Source organism: Haliotis cracherodii, unplaced genomic scaffold, assembly GCF_022045235.1.
Source record: "Haliotis cracherodii isolate W230 unplaced genomic scaffold, xgHalCrac1.p SCAF_11, whole genome shotgun sequence".
Classification (NCBI taxonomy): domain Eukaryota; kingdom Metazoa; phylum Mollusca; class Gastropoda; order Lepetellida; family Haliotidae; genus Haliotis; species Haliotis cracherodii.
The window spans coordinates 21,776,421-21,794,219 of record NW_027266266.1 but is presented as its reverse complement, the minus strand read 5'-3'; the positions used below and the strand labels follow the sequence as shown (position 1 = coordinate 21,794,219).

General features: G+C 38.6%; 1 protein-coding gene across 1 annotated transcript in view; it reads right to left on the bottom strand.

Moving 5' to 3' along the window:
* Positions 1-2,384: 2,384 nt before the first annotated feature.
* LOC139454938 (A disintegrin and metalloproteinase with thrombospondin motifs adt-1-like) overlaps positions 2,385-17,799 on the bottom strand; it is a 76,841-nt gene continuing 61,426 nt past the window's right edge. Inside the window, exons 11-18 of the mRNA XM_071236535.1 lie at positions 16,301-16,471; positions 15,250-15,420; positions 14,199-14,369; positions 13,148-13,318; positions 12,349-12,513; positions 11,438-11,679; positions 3,743-3,840; positions 2,385-2,469 (exon numbers count right to left, since the gene is read on the bottom strand). Of these exons, the coding sequence (XP_071092636.1) occupies positions 2,385-2,469; positions 3,743-3,840; positions 11,438-11,679; positions 12,349-12,513; positions 13,148-13,318; positions 14,199-14,369; positions 15,250-15,420; positions 16,301-16,471 (1,274 nt within the window). The remainder of the gene's footprint in view (positions 2,470-3,742; positions 3,841-11,437; positions 11,680-12,348; positions 12,514-13,147; positions 13,319-14,198; positions 14,370-15,249; positions 15,421-16,300; positions 16,472-17,799) is intronic.

Here is a 17,799-nt window from a genome sequence, read left to right as displayed (position 1 = left end):
TTATTTACAGTCCGCCGTCATGTAGGTGGAATATTGCTGAGTGCGGCGTTAAACAAAAAACTAAACCAAAACCAAACAGTGGCAAAAGCCAAGAGGACCAAAGATAGAGCCCTCACCTGTAGTTTCCATGGTTATGGCTAAACCATAAACCATCCGATCCATCGGTGAGAAAAAGGAAATCTGTGATGGCAGATCTATCGTTAAAAAGGTTCTGGTCTCTGTCCGTGGCAACCTTATTTGAAAATTAAATATTTTACAAAGTGTGATAAAATTTATTTGAATTTCATAAGGCCAAGATTTTCGAGATGGTTCACACTCAGAAACAGCTGTACCTCATTTGTACATTCCATGATGAACAAAAATACATTGCAATCTTTTTTATTGAAATATCATTTGCAGATCACAAAAATAATACACAATTTATTTCTAGTTGGTCATTTGTAATATTTTTCAGGAATATATGTTTTCCTCACATCCTGCAAAACATTCATGCACAATTTCAGACTGCCACCAACTGACCCAGGATCCATAAAAAGTCTACAGACCTTGACAAGTATACCAGTGCCTTACATCTTGACAGACAAAGCACCCAAGGAAATTACCACTCTTGGTCCAGTTCAGATAGGATCTTCTTTAACATATCATGTGACAGAGAGATGGTTCACACAATGATTACATGGAGAGAGAGAGAGACACACACACACAGAGAGCGAAATTAAATGATATTTTTATAAAAAAAATTAATGAATTTCATAAGGCAGAGGATTTTAGAGATGGTTCACACTCAGAAACAGCTGTACTTCATTTGTACATTCGATGATGAACAAACATACATCGGAATCTCTTGTATTGAAATCTCATTTGCAGATCACAACATAATACACAATTTATTTCTAGTTGGGTATTTGTAATGTGTTTTCCTCTTATAACAAATGAGTGATTGCAAATGAACATTAAGTGATATTAATCTTCAAAGCAGGACAAATTACAAAGTTCTTAACACCACTGGTTTGTTATGGTATCATTCCTAAATTTGGCAATATTGATAAATTTAAGATATAGCTCACAGCAGAATGAAAGTTTTAATAGAGAATATGTATTTGTTTTTTTAACAAGTAACCAAAAACCTATGTCAACAGTTGTAATAATATTACCGGTATATTGGTAACAGCAATACCCCTATAAATTTATTGCTTGGAGATCATACAGTGCACGTAATATCTAATTGACACGCCTATATAGTATGTCTTCATTCACAACATTCATATATCCTAATAACTTATAACTTCTCATTGTTCTAAAAAAACTGTTTAGCTGACATACCTTACATCAGGTTGAAGTCATAAATTCTTAACTTTTTTACATTGAAATCTTTACATTTCTAGGGGCATTAATATCTTTAGTATTTGCTCATAAACCTCTCAAAAAATCAGTAAGGTACTTTTCATTTCTTCACTAGTATTGGCAGAAAGTTTGGTGAGCATTGCTCAAACAAAGCAAATTTCATTGACCTCATGAAACAAACTGACACATATTCATCTACTGGCAAGTTTAAAGTTCTTAATTCTATTGATAGCTCTTTCTCCACATGTATTATATGGTTAGCAATCCGTCTAAGTCTGCAACATCACCAGCAGCCATCTGTGCAGTAGAAGATGCAAGAGGAGGAATTTATATTCAATTCTGATAGTTTAGATGCAATACGGAAACTCTTATCAGCCATAATTGAATCACCATCCTGGAGATATACATTTTCCTTTAATTGTCCAAGCAATGTGTAAAATCCACCGTCATTACATATTTCATTGTCAGAAATAGAATCAGAAAACATCATTGATACAAACATAATCGAACCTCAAGGATAAATTGCTACAAAACATTTTAAGGTTGTATTTGTTTTATACTGTGAATAGCACGTGGACTGTGCCTCAAAGGATGATGGTTTCTGTGTCATAATTTCTGTACAGTCAATTATGGCTATTGAAGTGGAAAAATCTCTTTCGTAATCAGCTGGCATCTGTTCTATTATGGCACTCCTGTGGGACCAGAAAGATAAATATGCAAATCTTAAATAAATATGATGCAACACTGTTGAACATGACACTTGCAGACTGAACTGACAATGGAAACCTACAGGCAATAACTTTCAAATGAAAACCATTTCCCAGTCTACAGAGCACAAGGAATAATTGCGTCTGGAGCCAGAAGTCCTTTATGTCTTCCCTTTTCTCAGTGTAGTGAACAGGGTTGGCATCTGTGGGAAACAGACATGTAAGAAGCACTAGAAAGGTTGTAAACGATAACCCAGCATAATATCTAAACAAATTCTTTATCTTTGACGTTGACAATATCTGGCGTGAATCGTTCTTTTGGTACCTTGATGGTCAATCTCGGTTTTCAGTCTTTGTTTGTCCTCCTCCTCCTGCTGGCATCTTGATAGATCTGTCATCATTATCAAACAGGAATACACTGAAACAGCATTTCATATTTGTTAAAACATAAATAAATACACGTGAAGTGAATTGCTGATAAATTTCCAGATAAAACATCTATACTATTTTTTAATATATCCTTCAGTGTTATCTTTTGCCAAAACATTTTGATTATGTCCTGTTAATTTTATCCGTAATAATGATTAAAATTATCTTAATTAAAAGTATACTGCTAAAGATGCTGAAATTATAAACATGTTTCTGAATAATTTCACGTGGACAAATACAAGATACGTGAAACTCCAGCAGATGAGTCAATCCATTTTATGATTGGCAGAAAATTATGTATGGTCAAAATATAGGTGCTCAGTTCATGTACGTTAGAAACTTTGACTACATCTTTGAAACTGTAACTGAATAAAGGTGAATGTGTTTTGCACTGATGGTATGATAATTATGTATTGCTTCTCTATGAATTAAAAAGTGAATTTTTAGCAGGGCCTAAGATCTTGTTTGACCAAAATATGATGGCATGTAAGACTTGTAAGTTTAGGTTGTCCACTGCATTACTATTACTGACACTCAAGACAAACAGTTCAATCAAGTACTATTGAATGTTTGACCCGTGATGATTCCGGGGTAGAATTGGTCTTCAGCAACTCATGCTTGCCGTAAAAGGTGACTAACGGGATCGGGTGGTCAGGCTCGCTGACTTGGTTGATGCATGTCATCGATCCCAATTGGGTGGATTGATGCTCATGATATGAATCACTGGATTGTCTGGTCAAGACTCGATTATTTACAGACCGCTGTCATATAGCTGGAATATTGCTGAGTGCGGTGTTAAACAACAAACCAACCAACTAACTATTGAATGTTCACGCTGTTGTTTCTATATTGTTGAATGTATTCATTGTACATATTAATAGCATCAAAAGGAAGTTCACAGTAACATGACCAGTTTCCTGAGTCTGAGAGGAAATGGCACTTGTTGCAGCTGGTTCACACTGAGTAGAAGTACTGCAGACAGACCCTCTTGAGTCGTGGACAGGCAGAATGTTGTGAGCTGGGACAGAGACCCCTACACTTGCAACAGTGGCATCTAACGCCTTAGTACTGAAATTCAAGAATGACAACAGATAGAGCCAGGGGGATGGTGTAAAGTTTCAGGGTGAATTGCTTGACACATTGTCTGTAATCAGAGACCATATACCAATTTATTGTCTATGCTTAATTTAATATTTACCACATGCATCTGCAAAGCTCTTATTTCAATCTGTCAAAATATCCTGTCAATCTACTATTCTTACGTAGTTTTCCTCGTCTTCCTTGCCTTGAAGGGGGTGCTTCCATCCACCGCAAGTTGGTCAGGGAATTCATCAGTGCCCCCCGTCACTTCATAGAAATGCTGAAATGTTCAAGGCATGGTTGAACGAGAACTTATTTCAGTTACACTGAAAGATTTTGCATGAAAGAAAACCTTGACAATGACTACATTCCCTTGGATACATGTGTAGTTCGCGATTTTATAGGCCAAGGCATGTTGGGAATTTTTATGACTTGAAACTACGTATGCATAACCATATTTAACTGAAGGTTTACAAAATTAATAATATTCTAGAAATCGAAGAACACTGTTGACAAGTGTCCACTTAATTGTACCAGAATTTAGATAATGGGACAAGTTCGATCTGCACTGACCGAATTCATGTCTTTTATGTTTGTTTTCAATACGTCACCAACTGGTCCCGGACAACTCGCTTTTCCTGCTTCGTTACCACATATGCTACTAACTCAAAGCCCGATATTGGCACAAACACGGTATACAGGAATAATTTTGTTGTTTTGTCACAATCCTTGTTAATAACCGATACGAAATCTTAACTTGCTACTTGTTGTTATGCCCTTGTATAGAATAATTTATATGTTCAAAAATGCGGGAAATCGTGCATATTCTCACCTTCCAGCAGACGTTATTTTCGTGGAAGATTGTGTTGACATTAATCCAGATCACGAGGCCTGCCGTACGCCTTGATCCATCGCAAACAATTTCTCACGACTGTTTTGGTTTGGGGAATGGTATAAATCGAACCCCAGCGATATGCAACGGATATCTGGAGCCAGAGTTGCACAAACCGTGTGCACAGCGCTTCACCGGCATTGTTGATCCCGGAAAAAAGTCTGAAAAAACTGCAACGAGCGCTCGGCCTTCGGATTGGCTCAAACTGACGCATGTGCCAATTTTGATTCACAGACTGGATCGGTCTTTCACTATCCTGCCAATGAGAGCACACCTGGCAAGAGTTGAAAGTAAATGAAAGTTATCTCCCTTTGATATGTGACTAAAAACTTTGTCACATATTGACATACCTCTGCAGTCACATGTAGTATTCTCATCACCAGAGGTTTTTGTTTGTTTGCTTGTTTGTTGCTTAACGCCGCACTCAGCAATATTCCAGATATATACCGGCGGTCTGTAAATAATGGAGTCCGGACAAGGCAATCCAGTGATTGACATCATGAGCATCGATCCACGCAATTTGGATATGATGACATGCATCAACCAAGTCAGCGAGCATGACAACCCGATCCTGTTAGTCGCCTTTTAAGACAAGCATACTCGCTTTTTACGGCAAACATTGGTTGCTGAAGACCTATTCTACCCCGGATCTTCACGGGACCATCACCAGATGTGAATAGTGGACAAATATTACTTTTTTTAATATTCAATATCTTCAATGATTTCAGAACAATGACACTCATCAGAAGCGGCATGAGATGAAGGGCGCATATCTTTACAGAATATGGTCTGCCCACTCTTTGCAGGTTACTCGGTTTACCCTTCACCAATTATTGTCTGTGTTGTTTCTTATATAAATATCTTTTCTGTGATAACATGTTCTATTTTCTTAACCCTTGAGCATTACAGTCTAAAGACCTGAAACTCTGATCCATCATCTCTATGTACTCTTAAAGCCTTATAACTTTGGAATCTTTGGGGCTTCAAGCTCTGCTTGAATTCAGGGAGGAAATGCACGATAGGATATCTCACATCAGCCGTTTGTTAGTTAAGTAGAGATAAACCATAGTCACATCAGCTGGTCTCAAATGAACTATTTCACCCTTATCTTGTGCAAATGCAGTGAATATATCAATTAAGAGCTACTTATTATCTTCATTCAACAGATATGTAAACCAGCATCTAGTATTGTCTTTTCATTTGGTTTTGGTACAACAGATACATCCTTTTCTGAAAACAACTGGTCCTCAACACACAATGTTGACCTATTAGGATCATTTGTGTCCACGTTAAAAGTGAAATAGATTATGAAAAGATTGGATTCATCTCCAGTACCCACACCAACATCAGAAATAGGAGGATAATATGACGAAGAAGCAATCATCTAGTCCACTAGACTGGCTCCATAATGTGTTTCAAAGGTGAATTTCCCTTGCTTGTGATAGAGACTTACTTGACTGTTATTGAAAGATTTCAGAACATCGATATACATAAAGCTAAAGTTGTTCTTCTTCTTGGCCAAACTCCGTTGTTTTGATTTTGCCAGTCCGATCAGAAATTCCGATTAATGCGAATCAAGAAACACATCCGCAAGAGGAGGATCACAATTGATGTCCACAGGGATGCTTATATCCTACCTGTATATCTAATTCCTACAGAGTTAGGTCCCTTGGGCACGCCGCAAACCTATTTAAACCCGATTGTTTTTCTAGGTTTGTCAGCACCACACTCGTGCTCAAGTGGTAAACGTCTGATACCTGCATCACATCAAGGTTTCCTCCCACATTCGGCAGACACGCCCTGATAGAACTTTTAGCAACCCTAAACTGAACTCATCCACTCATTAAACTTTCAGTGACATTTGCTTTTATAGTTTTCATTTTCATTTCATTTCTACTGAACTGTTGAAGATAAAGACTATATCTATGATCAGTCCTGGTTGATGTCAAATGTCCCATAGAAAATTTGCCGTGTAGGATAGTGATGTATACAGTTGAAAAATAAAATGTCTAATATTTTGTCTTTGCATCCATAGCAGTTGAATCAAATATTCCTTTCTCTGGACATGCTATAGGTATTTAGTTTGACACGACAGGTCTATAAAAGGGTTTGTGCACAATGTTACATCTGTAAAGTTAAGATTTAAATTCAAGATTTGATTAAATGTATTGCCTGTTGCCACGTGTGTGATGATTGCACTCACCCTCCATTATCTGACAAATAATCACTGTCTGACGAATTCATGGACCAAGATATTGATATAACATATTTAAAAGTGGCTTTGATTGTTTATTTATTTGCTGTTCAACGCCGCACTCAGCAATATTCAGCTATATGACGGCTGTCTGTAAATAATCAAGTCTGGACGAAACAGTCAAGTGATTGACATCGTGAGCATCGATCCACGCAATGGGATCGAAGACATGCATCAACCAAGTCAGCGAACCTGACCACCCGATCCCGTTATTCGCCTCTTACGACAAGCATAGTCGCCTTTTATGGAAAATGGGTTGCTGAAGAACTAATCCCTAAACAACAGGTTGATAACTTTGAAAAGGATGTAACTATTGAAGAAATTTCAAAAGCTGTAAGATCAATGAAAAACAATAAAAGCCCCGGAATAGATTGATACCCAATAGAAATCTTCATTTTTTGGCTGGAACGACTTAGGCAAATGGATTCAGAGATATATCAAAGAAATTAACTTAAACAATGAATGGGGATATTATAACATGCAATCCTAAACCCAATAAAGACACAAACTTACTTAACAACTGGAGCCCAATATCCTTCCACAATTCATCATACAAAATATTGAATACATGCATTGCAAATAGATTGGAAACAACATCATACATACTTATGCATGAAAACCAAAGGGGGCTTATCCAAGAAAGATGTATTTGTCAAAATATGCTGTATGATATGTTGTATGGAACTAGAACATTAAACGAACCTGGACATCTTTGGTGATCGACCTCGAAAAGGTATTTGACACTGTTTCAAAATTATTTATATTGCAGGTATTAGAAAAAGGTGGCTTTGGGCACAATATGATCAAATGGATAAATATCTAAATAAAACACACAAGATCATGTGTGTATCGTAATGAGATCACTAGAGACCCCTTCGTATTCAAGGAAAGTATCATCGAAACCCGAATTCAAAACAAAAGTCTTCATCAACAGTTTTATTTATACTTGTATGTCATCTTCCTGAGGTAAGGGAATAAACTTACTATAAAAGTCCAGTTTTCACACTTGCCTAACTATGCTGGACTTTCTGGGCACTTACATTCGCTTCAAACAAAATGGCGGCGGCCAGTCAAGACGAGCTGATCAATAATCAAAATCTATATTGTGATAAAACGGGTTCAGTTTATTTTGAATCATGGGAACGACACTGATTACATCGACGCTGGTCCTTCCGGTGTCTTGGAATTACAGCTGAATATCATTCCATAAAAACATTTGAATTGTTGTTGAATTTCGTAGCTCTCAGTGTAATTTATTCATTAATAATTTTACGACGCTTCAGGGAATGATAACTCTCAATGATTGGATGTGGAATGTTTTATGAAGTCCATGCTGTCTGTAATGTTTACAGTCAAGTTCTGAGGTTGTATTCGTTTGGAAAACTTCACCTAATTCAAAATAAAAGCATCTACCTCCACCTGGTGTCGTCGCTGATTTTTGTTTATCTATTCATATAATGTTCACCGCTATTTTGCTTTTACCCCAAATGTCATATGTTTCAGCACATTGGCGTTGACGGTTTATAAGCGTTTTAAATTAGGAGCTAATTATCCTTATTTAGTTTCGGTGAGTGATTGAAGGGCATTGCAACCTGAAGCATTTTTTCAGTTACTAATATACCAAGCTGTCAGTATGTTCATACATTGTAGCCAGATACCTGTGTCCCCCGGAATATCGGCGGGGATCCTTCAGTCTCAGGGAAAGATCATCATAATTATATTGATGTGAAGGTCTAATGCATCTCATGGTCACTGTTTGACCCTGTTAAGAGACCCTGCGATGGCTCCGGCTCATAGCTTATCTCTAGCAGCCTGTGTGTCATACAAGGTGGCTACATAGATCTGAAGGGCAAGTTCAGTGAATGTCCTTGAGTGTTAAGGTATCCAGTTAACGTTGCACATACCGTCTATTAGACAATAGAGCCTATGATCAATGGGACACGATTTCTTTTCACTGTCACGTGAACAGATCTGCATACTAGTTGTATTCTCAATTTATACCCGTGAGGGTTCCTTGTTAGAATCGGTCCGATGCAGCCTATGTTAGTCGTAGGTAGTGACCTGATGGAGCGGGTGGTCAGGCTTGGTCGATTGTAACCCGATGATGTGGCTCCTTGGTCACAATATGAGACTCCACTACACTGGCTCTGGCGTTTAACACACACACACACACACACACACACACACACACACACCGTTAAACACACACACACACCGTTAAACACACACACATACACACACATACACACACATAGTTTTTAATCCAAAAGAAGAGGTTATGTCCTAAACATCCTAAACAATTCCTTCAGACAAAACAACGTTATTAAAGAAGATACAGCCCCTCAATTTGCGTGACTTTTCAGGTGAAAAATTGACTTGCCTTTGTATGTGTTTGTGAAGGTTTTTTATGGGGGGAAGGGGGGGGGGGGGGTGCAGGTTACGTTCTCGTTTTCGCGAACACCCGATTTCATCCCTGTTTGAAGTTTAGGATACCGTCAGAATCGTGTACTTGACTCTGATTTGAGCAGATATTTCTTGTGGCCATGAAAAGGGCTTCTTGTTAATATTTCAAATGTTAAAAAATGTTGCCCTTCCGGATCGCATTAGTGGCACTCACAGGGTCCTTCACACAGTCATGGCACTAAGTTTATTCACCAAGGGTTATACAGCCATTGGTTCTTGCACGTTGGTATTGGCTACCTACGTGACAATTGGTTTGTATCCATTTAGGTCTAACAAAGATTTACAACCGCTATGCAAACACTTGATCGTCATAAAGATTCATAAACACATGCTTATGATATCGTATAATGGACTCTGGTTTCAGTGGAGATTTTTCACTAAATGAATGTTGTCGCTTACATTTAAGGTAGCCAGACATTCTAGTTCGCTCGGGTATCCATTTTACAGATAGATGAACTGAGACAGTTAAGGTTCAAGAACACAACACGAAAAAACATCGAATTCGATGCCGTTTTCCAAGTGTCAAGAGCCTCTGTCAACCACACCGCCCTCACGCGTTTGGTGTTGGAGAATATTAATAACGTGACACTTAGTAAGTTACACCTTTTATTTGGATCGCTTGAGTGGGTTTTACACGCGTGTCAGAATTGTTGCTTCTGCATGGTTGTACCTAGCCACCTGCAAAAGATAAGAGTTTGTTTGTATTGTAAACATGACAACGTAATGACACACAAAAATGTCAATGCTCTCACCATCGTTGTTGTATTTGTCAAGGTGAATATGACAACCACACACGATAACATACAACTTTAGGGTAGGCGTGTGGACAATATAAGGATTATTATCAGGGTATCTCACCCTCCTGTGGTACTCGAGACCCTTTCATCGCTATTTCGTTAAAGCTGCAATAATATTATCATGCAATGTGCTACACATCCGTAAGGAGTAAGTCCAGTGCTTGACCGCTGTATAGTCAACTTGCAAGGTCCAACAATTATCCAAGTGTCAGGATTTTACAAGCGTAAGTGATGATGCAACCATGTTTCACAAAAGCCTGTTCACTGACCCTGATTTTTAACTTCTTGACTGTTGCTTATCACATCACTCGGCACTATTCTAGATATATGACAAGGGCGTGAAAATGTTCGTGTCCGGACCAGACAACCTTGAGATCGATATAATGAGCAACGATCCACGACGTCAGGGCATGATGACACACAATGAACCAAGTCACCGAACCTGACCAATCGCTCCACTTGGTCGCCTCTTACGACCAGCATAGTCCACTAGGGACCTATCATAACCTTGAATCCACTTACCTTAATAATGAATGCATAGACAGTATTTGACAAAGTGTAACAAAAAACGTTTTTGATGTTATTTTTCTTGTCTCGCGACAACCTTTGACCTCACATCATGTGGCAAAAGAATTCCCCAGGTGAAGTGCAGGATATTCTTCAGTGCCATATTCAACAGATGTATAAGAGGGATCGGGTGGTCAGGCGCGCTGAGTCGGTTGATGCATGTCATCGTATCTAAATTGCGTGGATCGATGCTCATGATATCAGTCACTGGATTGTCTGGTCCAGACTCGATTATAAACAGACTGTAATCATATAGCTGGAATATTTCTTAGTGCGGCGTTAAACAACAAACAAACAAAACAACTGTATTTCACAACGATCTGAACGTAGATATTGACCTTTACCATAATTGCAACTGACAAGTTCATTACATAAGGTGACCTTAATCGTTGTACCCAGAGCAATAATACGTCCATGAAAGAATAATATCTTAGGTCGGCATCTTAGTGTAGTAGGCTGTAGCAAAATCACCGGGGCCGCAGCAGTCAAATTCCAACAAAAGTTTAAAGTAGTCTCGTTTCACGCGGCTGCAAATTATGGCTCAAACATAGATATGCATGCCCGATGATTAACGCCGCATCGAGGTGAACTCCGGTGGACACCCGTGATTGACAACAAAGTCCGCGAGCCTGACTACCGATCCATTTAGTCGTTTTTCACAACAAATACATGTTACTGGGGTCCTTTGCTTTTACCTGAGATCCCGACGGGTCGAAATGTATGAGAAATTATATCCCTTGATGTCAATGTCCTCATCATGACGATCATCAATTATTGTACCCTCATCATCGTCACTTACTTTTATGAACATTGCATTTGTGCAGGTGGTGGCACAAAAGAACGGGCCGAAATATCATATTATCTACTTACGATAAAATCTCCACCTATTTCGTCCTGATCCTGCCCTTCTGTGCCATGTCGGCCATCTGTTCCATGTCGACGCTCCTGACCATCTGTTCCATGTCGACGCTCCTGACCATCTGTTCCATGTCGACGCTCCTGACCATCTGTTCCATGTCGACGCTCCTGACCACCTGTTCCATGTCGACGGTCCTGACCATCTGTTCCATGTCCTCGAACCTGACCATCTGTTCCATGTCGTCGAACCTGACCCAGACCATCTGTTCCATGTCGTCCACGCAGTAGCTGCAATAGACAAGGTTTGTTGTTCAACGCCGCACCCATCATTATCATTCCCATCTGGACCAGACAATTCAGTAATTGACATGATGAGCACAGATACAATCAATTTTAATGCGATTCGTTGACAGGCAATTAACTATGTCATACATTACCCATCCTGACCACCGATTCATTTAGTCGTCGCTTACGTAAAGCACAGGTTGCTGGGGATCCAAGGGTTTGATTCTAAATGTCTTTATACAGATACGTAATTGTTTTTCATTTTAATCAGAATGTTCCTGTTTACCTTCTCACGATATCAAATAAAAAAGCGTGACTGCTTCCGGTTGTTTGAAATTATTCGGAGAGAGTGGTACATTTTGCTTTTATACATGTAAAAGGGTTTTGGTGTAATTAGTTTCAAACAAGCCATATATCTTCGAAGCAAGTCAGCTTTCGATTAAACGATAAATGAACATTCACTGTTTATTTCTAAATCTTGCAGAATAAGAGATATAAAACGAACCGTATACTCCAGGACCGACCATTTGTCATTTGTTCTTTGGCCTTTCAATAATATCTTGTCCAGTGGAAATGTGAAATGTCCTGTTTTTAAACAAACTATATTTTGGCTCTTCCTTTCAATGACGAAGTGACTGAAGAAAATATCCCACAAAGGATTTTTGTACTTACGACAAGGGGCATGGCTGCAATTGACCGTTCTCTCCTCACGTGTAATACAGTCAGGGGGCGTGCAAGGATTAACACAGACCCGATTGCGAGCCTGCATCTGTGTCCCACATCCACATGTCACAGAACACAGACCAGTATTACCCCACGGGCACCAGGGGCCGATCACTGAATATGAAATCAAGACAAGAATCTTTGAAAATCTAAAGTCTATTTGGACCCTTCGTGCATCAATTACTGACCGATAGCAAAACTCGAATCGTGACTTCTGACGATAAGTTACATACACTTATACACATACAAATTTTTTTGCAGACAATCGCGACATGACCTTGCATGGCCGAAGACGCAACCTTCATAAATCGCGTTCACATTGTGGTGTCCGTTACAACCCCGTATTTTCTTGAGTTTTTTAAAACTATTTACCTTTGCTCTGTGACTGAAAAGTTGTTATCGCTATTGTTCTATCTATACACGGATCTCGCATAATGTTATTACTACAAATGCAGGTAGAAACAGCCCGGGAGCCGTTCAATATGTGTTTCAACAGTTGCCGACATTTTGATATGGTGCAAGCATGCGCTAGATTTCTAGGTCTGTTTTTGTAGATGTTTTCCTCTGCTGTATAGATGAATCTCCCTGACACCAATGAAATAGGTAGTCCATGGTGGAAAGCACACGGACAGTTCTCGCCTCGTTGGTTATTGGTTTAACATCAACACGTTTATACAATGTGTCTTAGTTGCATTAAACATGCTACATGTTTTACTTATCACTTATCGCAAAGGCTTTTTCTGCATACCTGGACAGGTACAAATCTGACAATTGACTGTTCTTGTCTCAACCAATGTCAAGTCAGCCGGGCAACAGGTGGAATCGGTACAAGTCCGGGTCCTCATCTGAGTATTTGTCCCAGGCCCACAGGACGTTGAGCAAGCGCCATTATCAGCCCATTCGGACCACATGCTGATAACTGCAAAGGAGATCAAGGTCGTAATGAAATCACACATCGATGTAGTGTATGAATATAGAAAGCAATAGAGGGTTCACGCACTGAGAATAGGAATATGTGTTCGGTTGTTGACACATGTTCTGTCGATGACTTGGAGGCAGTCTGTATTCTAGTTCTATAGTCGATATTGTAGGTCAATATTTCATCATGACATCTAACATTTAAGAAAAGAACAGAAACAGAAATGTCACGCAGATAATATAAGACTTTATGCCTTTCTTGCAATGGAATGGGAAGTGTCGTGAGTCCATATTTTTCGTCAGAAACAAACTAAAAGTCATGTTCTTTCTGCTTTGTGCGTTAGAAATTATTACGAAACTTGGCAGTCACCTGCGAGACGTATTTCCTTTAATACAGTGGGTGGGTGTCAAGAATGGCATTAATAAAGTATATTTTGCCATTGTGTGCCCAAATGGTCAGTTATACACATATCATCGATGTTTGCCTCAGCGTTTCAGTTTTTTCAAGGACACCACAGCAGAAATTTCCAATTCTGACACTTCTTAATAATTCTTGTTCAGGACTCTGCAGTACAACTGAGTTGTCTACACCATTTATAAAGTATATTTGCAATTGTGTGCCTAAATGATCATTCATATAGATATCTTTGATGTTTGCCTCAGTTCTTTAGTTTGATTTTGTCAAGGAAAACACAGCAGAAATGTATTATTTCCTCTCACTTAACAAGGGTGTTATGTACGTTTTTGTTTAGAAACAAACTAAATAGGAAGTTTTGTCCACTTTGTACATTTGTCCTATAATTCGACATGTTGGAATAATTTACATTACAAACTATACATGATTTTCCTTTATTTTTTATTATAAAGGATTTTGTACTTACCTGGACAGGTACAAATCTGACAATCGACTGTTCTCGTCTCAACTAATGTCAAGTCAGCCGGGCAACAGGTGGAATCGGTACAAGTCCGGGTCCTCATCTGCGTATTTGTCCCAGGCCCACAGGACGTTGAGCAAGCGCCATTATCAGCCCATTCGGACCACATGCTGATAACTGCAAAGGAGATCGAGGTCGTAATGAAATCACACACCGATGTAGTGTATGAAAATAGAAAGCAATAGAGGGTTCACGCACTGAGAATAGGAATATGTGTTTGGTTGTTGACACATGTTCTGTCGATGACTTGGAGGCAGTCTGTATTCTAGTTCTGTAGTCCATATTGTAGATCAATATTTCATCATGACATCTAACATTTAAGAAAAGAACAGAAACAGAAATGTCACTCGGATAATATAAGACTTTATGCCTTTCTTGCAATGGAATGGGAAGTGTCGTGAGTCCATATTTTTCGTCAGAAACAAACTAAAAGTCATGTTCTTTCTGCTTTGTGCGTTAGCAATCACTACGAAACTTGGCAGTCACCTGCGAGACGTATTTCCTTTAATACAGTGGGTGGGTGTCAAGAATGGCATTAATAAAGTATATTTTGCCATTGTGTGCCCAAATGGTCAGTTATACACATATCATCGATGTTTGCCTCAGCGTTTCAGTTTTTTCAAGGACACCACAGCAGAAATTTCCAATTCTGACACTTCTTAATAATTCTTGTTCAGGACTCTGCAGTACAACTGAGTTGTCTACACCATTTATAAAGTATATTTGCAATTGTGTGCCTAAATGATCATTCATATAGATATCTTTGATGTTTGCCTCAGTTCTTTAGTTTGATTTTGTCAAGGAAAACACAGCAGAAATGTATTATTTCCTCTCACTTAACAAGGGTGTTATGTACGTTTTTGTTTAGAAACAAACTAAATAGGAAGTTTTGTCCACTTTGTACATTTGTCCTATAATTCGACATGTTGGAATAATTTACATTACAAACTATACATGATTTTCCTTTATTTTTTATTATAAAGGATTTTGTACTTACCTGGACAGGTACAAATCTGACAATCGACTGTTCTCGTCTCAACTAATGTCAAGTCAGCCGGGCAACAGGTGGAATCGGTACAAGTTCGGGTCCTCATCTGCGTATTTGTCCCAGGCCCACAGGACGTTGAGCAAGCGCCATTATCAGCCCATTCGGACCACATGCTGATAACTGCAAAGGAGATCGAGGTCGTAATGAAATCACACATCGATGTAGTGTATGAAAATAGAAAGCAATAGATGGTTCATGCACTGAGAATAGGAATATGTGTTTGGTTGTTGACACATGTTCTGTCGATGACTTGGAGGCAGTCTGTATTCTAGTTCTGTAGTCGATATTGTAGATCAATATTTCATCATGACATCTAACATTTAAGAAAAGAACAGAAACAGAAATGTCACGCAGATAATATAAGACTTTATGCCTTTCTTGCAATGGAATGGGAAGTGTCGTGAGTCCATATTTTTCGTCAGAAACAAACTAAAAGTCATGTTCTTTCTGCTTTGTGCGTTAGCAATCACTACGAAACTTGGCAGTCACCTGCGAGACGTATTTCCTTTAATACAGTGGGTGGGTGTCAAGAATGGCATTAATAAAGTATATTTTGCAATTGTGTGCCCAAATGGTCAGTTATACACATATCATTGATGTTTGCCTCAGCGTTTCAGTTTTTTCAAGGACACCACAGCAGAAATTTCCAATTCTGACACTTCTTAATAATTCTTGTTCAGGACTCTGCAGTACAACTGAGTTGTCTACACCATTTATAAAGTATATTTGCAATTGTGTGCCTAAATGATCATTCATATAGATATCTTTGATGTTTGCCTCAGTTCTTTAGTTTGATTTTGTCAAGGAAAACACAGCAGAAATGTATTATTTCCTCTCACTTAACAAGGGTGTTATGTACGTTTTTGTTTAGAAACAAACTAAATAGGAAGTTTTGTCCACTTTGTACATTTGTCCTATAATTCGACATGTTGGAATAATTTACATTACAAACTATACATGATTTTCCTTTATTTTTTATTATAAAGGATTTTGTACTTACCTGGACAGGTACAAATCTGACAATCGACTGTTCTCGTCTCAACTAATGTCAAGTCAGCCGGGCAACAGGTGGAATCGGTACAAGTCCGGGTCCTCATCTGCGTATTTGTCCCAGGCCCACAGGACGTTGAGCAAGCGCCATTATCAGCCCATTCGGACCACATGCTGATAACTGCAAAAGAGATCGAGGTCGTAATGAAATCACACATCGATGTAGTGTATGAAAATAGAAAGCAATAGAGGGTTCACGCACTGAGAATAGGAATATGTGTTCGGTTGATGACACATGTTCTGTCGATGACTTGGAGGCAGTCTGTATTCTAGTTCTGTAGTCCATATTGTAGATCAAGATTTCATCATGACATCTAACATTTAAGAAAATAACAGAAACAGAAATGTCACGCAGATAATATAAGACTTTATGCCTTTCTTGCAATGGAATGGGAAGTGTCGTGAGTCCATATTTTTCGTCAGAAACAAACTAAAAGTCATGTTCTTTCTGCTTTGTGCGTTAGCAATCACTACGAAACTTGGCAGTCACCTGCGAGACGTATTTCCTTTAATACAGTGGGTGGGTGTCAAGAATGGCATTAATAAAGTATATTTGCAATTGTGTGCCCAAATGGTCAGTTATACACATATCATTGATGTTTGCCTCAGCGTTTCAGTTTTTTCAAGGACACCACAGCAGAAATTTCCAATTCTGACACTTCTTAATAATTCTTGTTCAGGACTCTGCAGTACAACTGAGTTGTCTACACCATTTATAAAGTATATTTGCAATTGTGTGCCTAAATGATCATTCATATAGATATCTTTAATGTTTGCCTCAGTTCTTTAGTTTGATTTTGTCAAGGAAGCCACAGCAGAAATGTATTATTTCCTCTCACTTAACAAGGGTGTTATGTACGTTTTTGTTTAGAAACAAACTAAATAGGAAGTTTTGTCCACTTTGTACATTTGTCCTATAATTCGACATGTTGGAATAATTTACATTACAAACTATACATGATTTTCCTTTATTTTTTATTATAAAGGATTTTGTACTTACCTGGACATGTACAAATCTGACAATCGACAGTTCTTGTCTCAACTGATGTGAAGTCAGGCGGGCAATTAGCGGTACAGGTTCGGTTCCGAAACTGCATCCGTGTGCCAGGGCCACAGGTCGTTGAGCAAGTTCCATTATCAGTCCATTCGGACCAAGGAGTGATAACTGCGAAATATATGATTTTGTAGTATATAGTATTTGAAATTGCAAAGCTTATAATGTGTCTCAAGAAATAAATGGAATACAAACAACACCAACAATTGTGAAAGTGATTTTAATTTTATTTTACAACATAATCTCCATGCTTTTTCAATATCGATAGTGAAGCTTTTCAATTGCAGTCAGGAAGAAGTTTTCTGAAGCCACCCTGAAAAAACCCATTCGTCATAACGCTTTCAACGAAAGTGTTCTTTCAGCTTAGGAAACAGGTGGAAATCACTTGGTGCAAG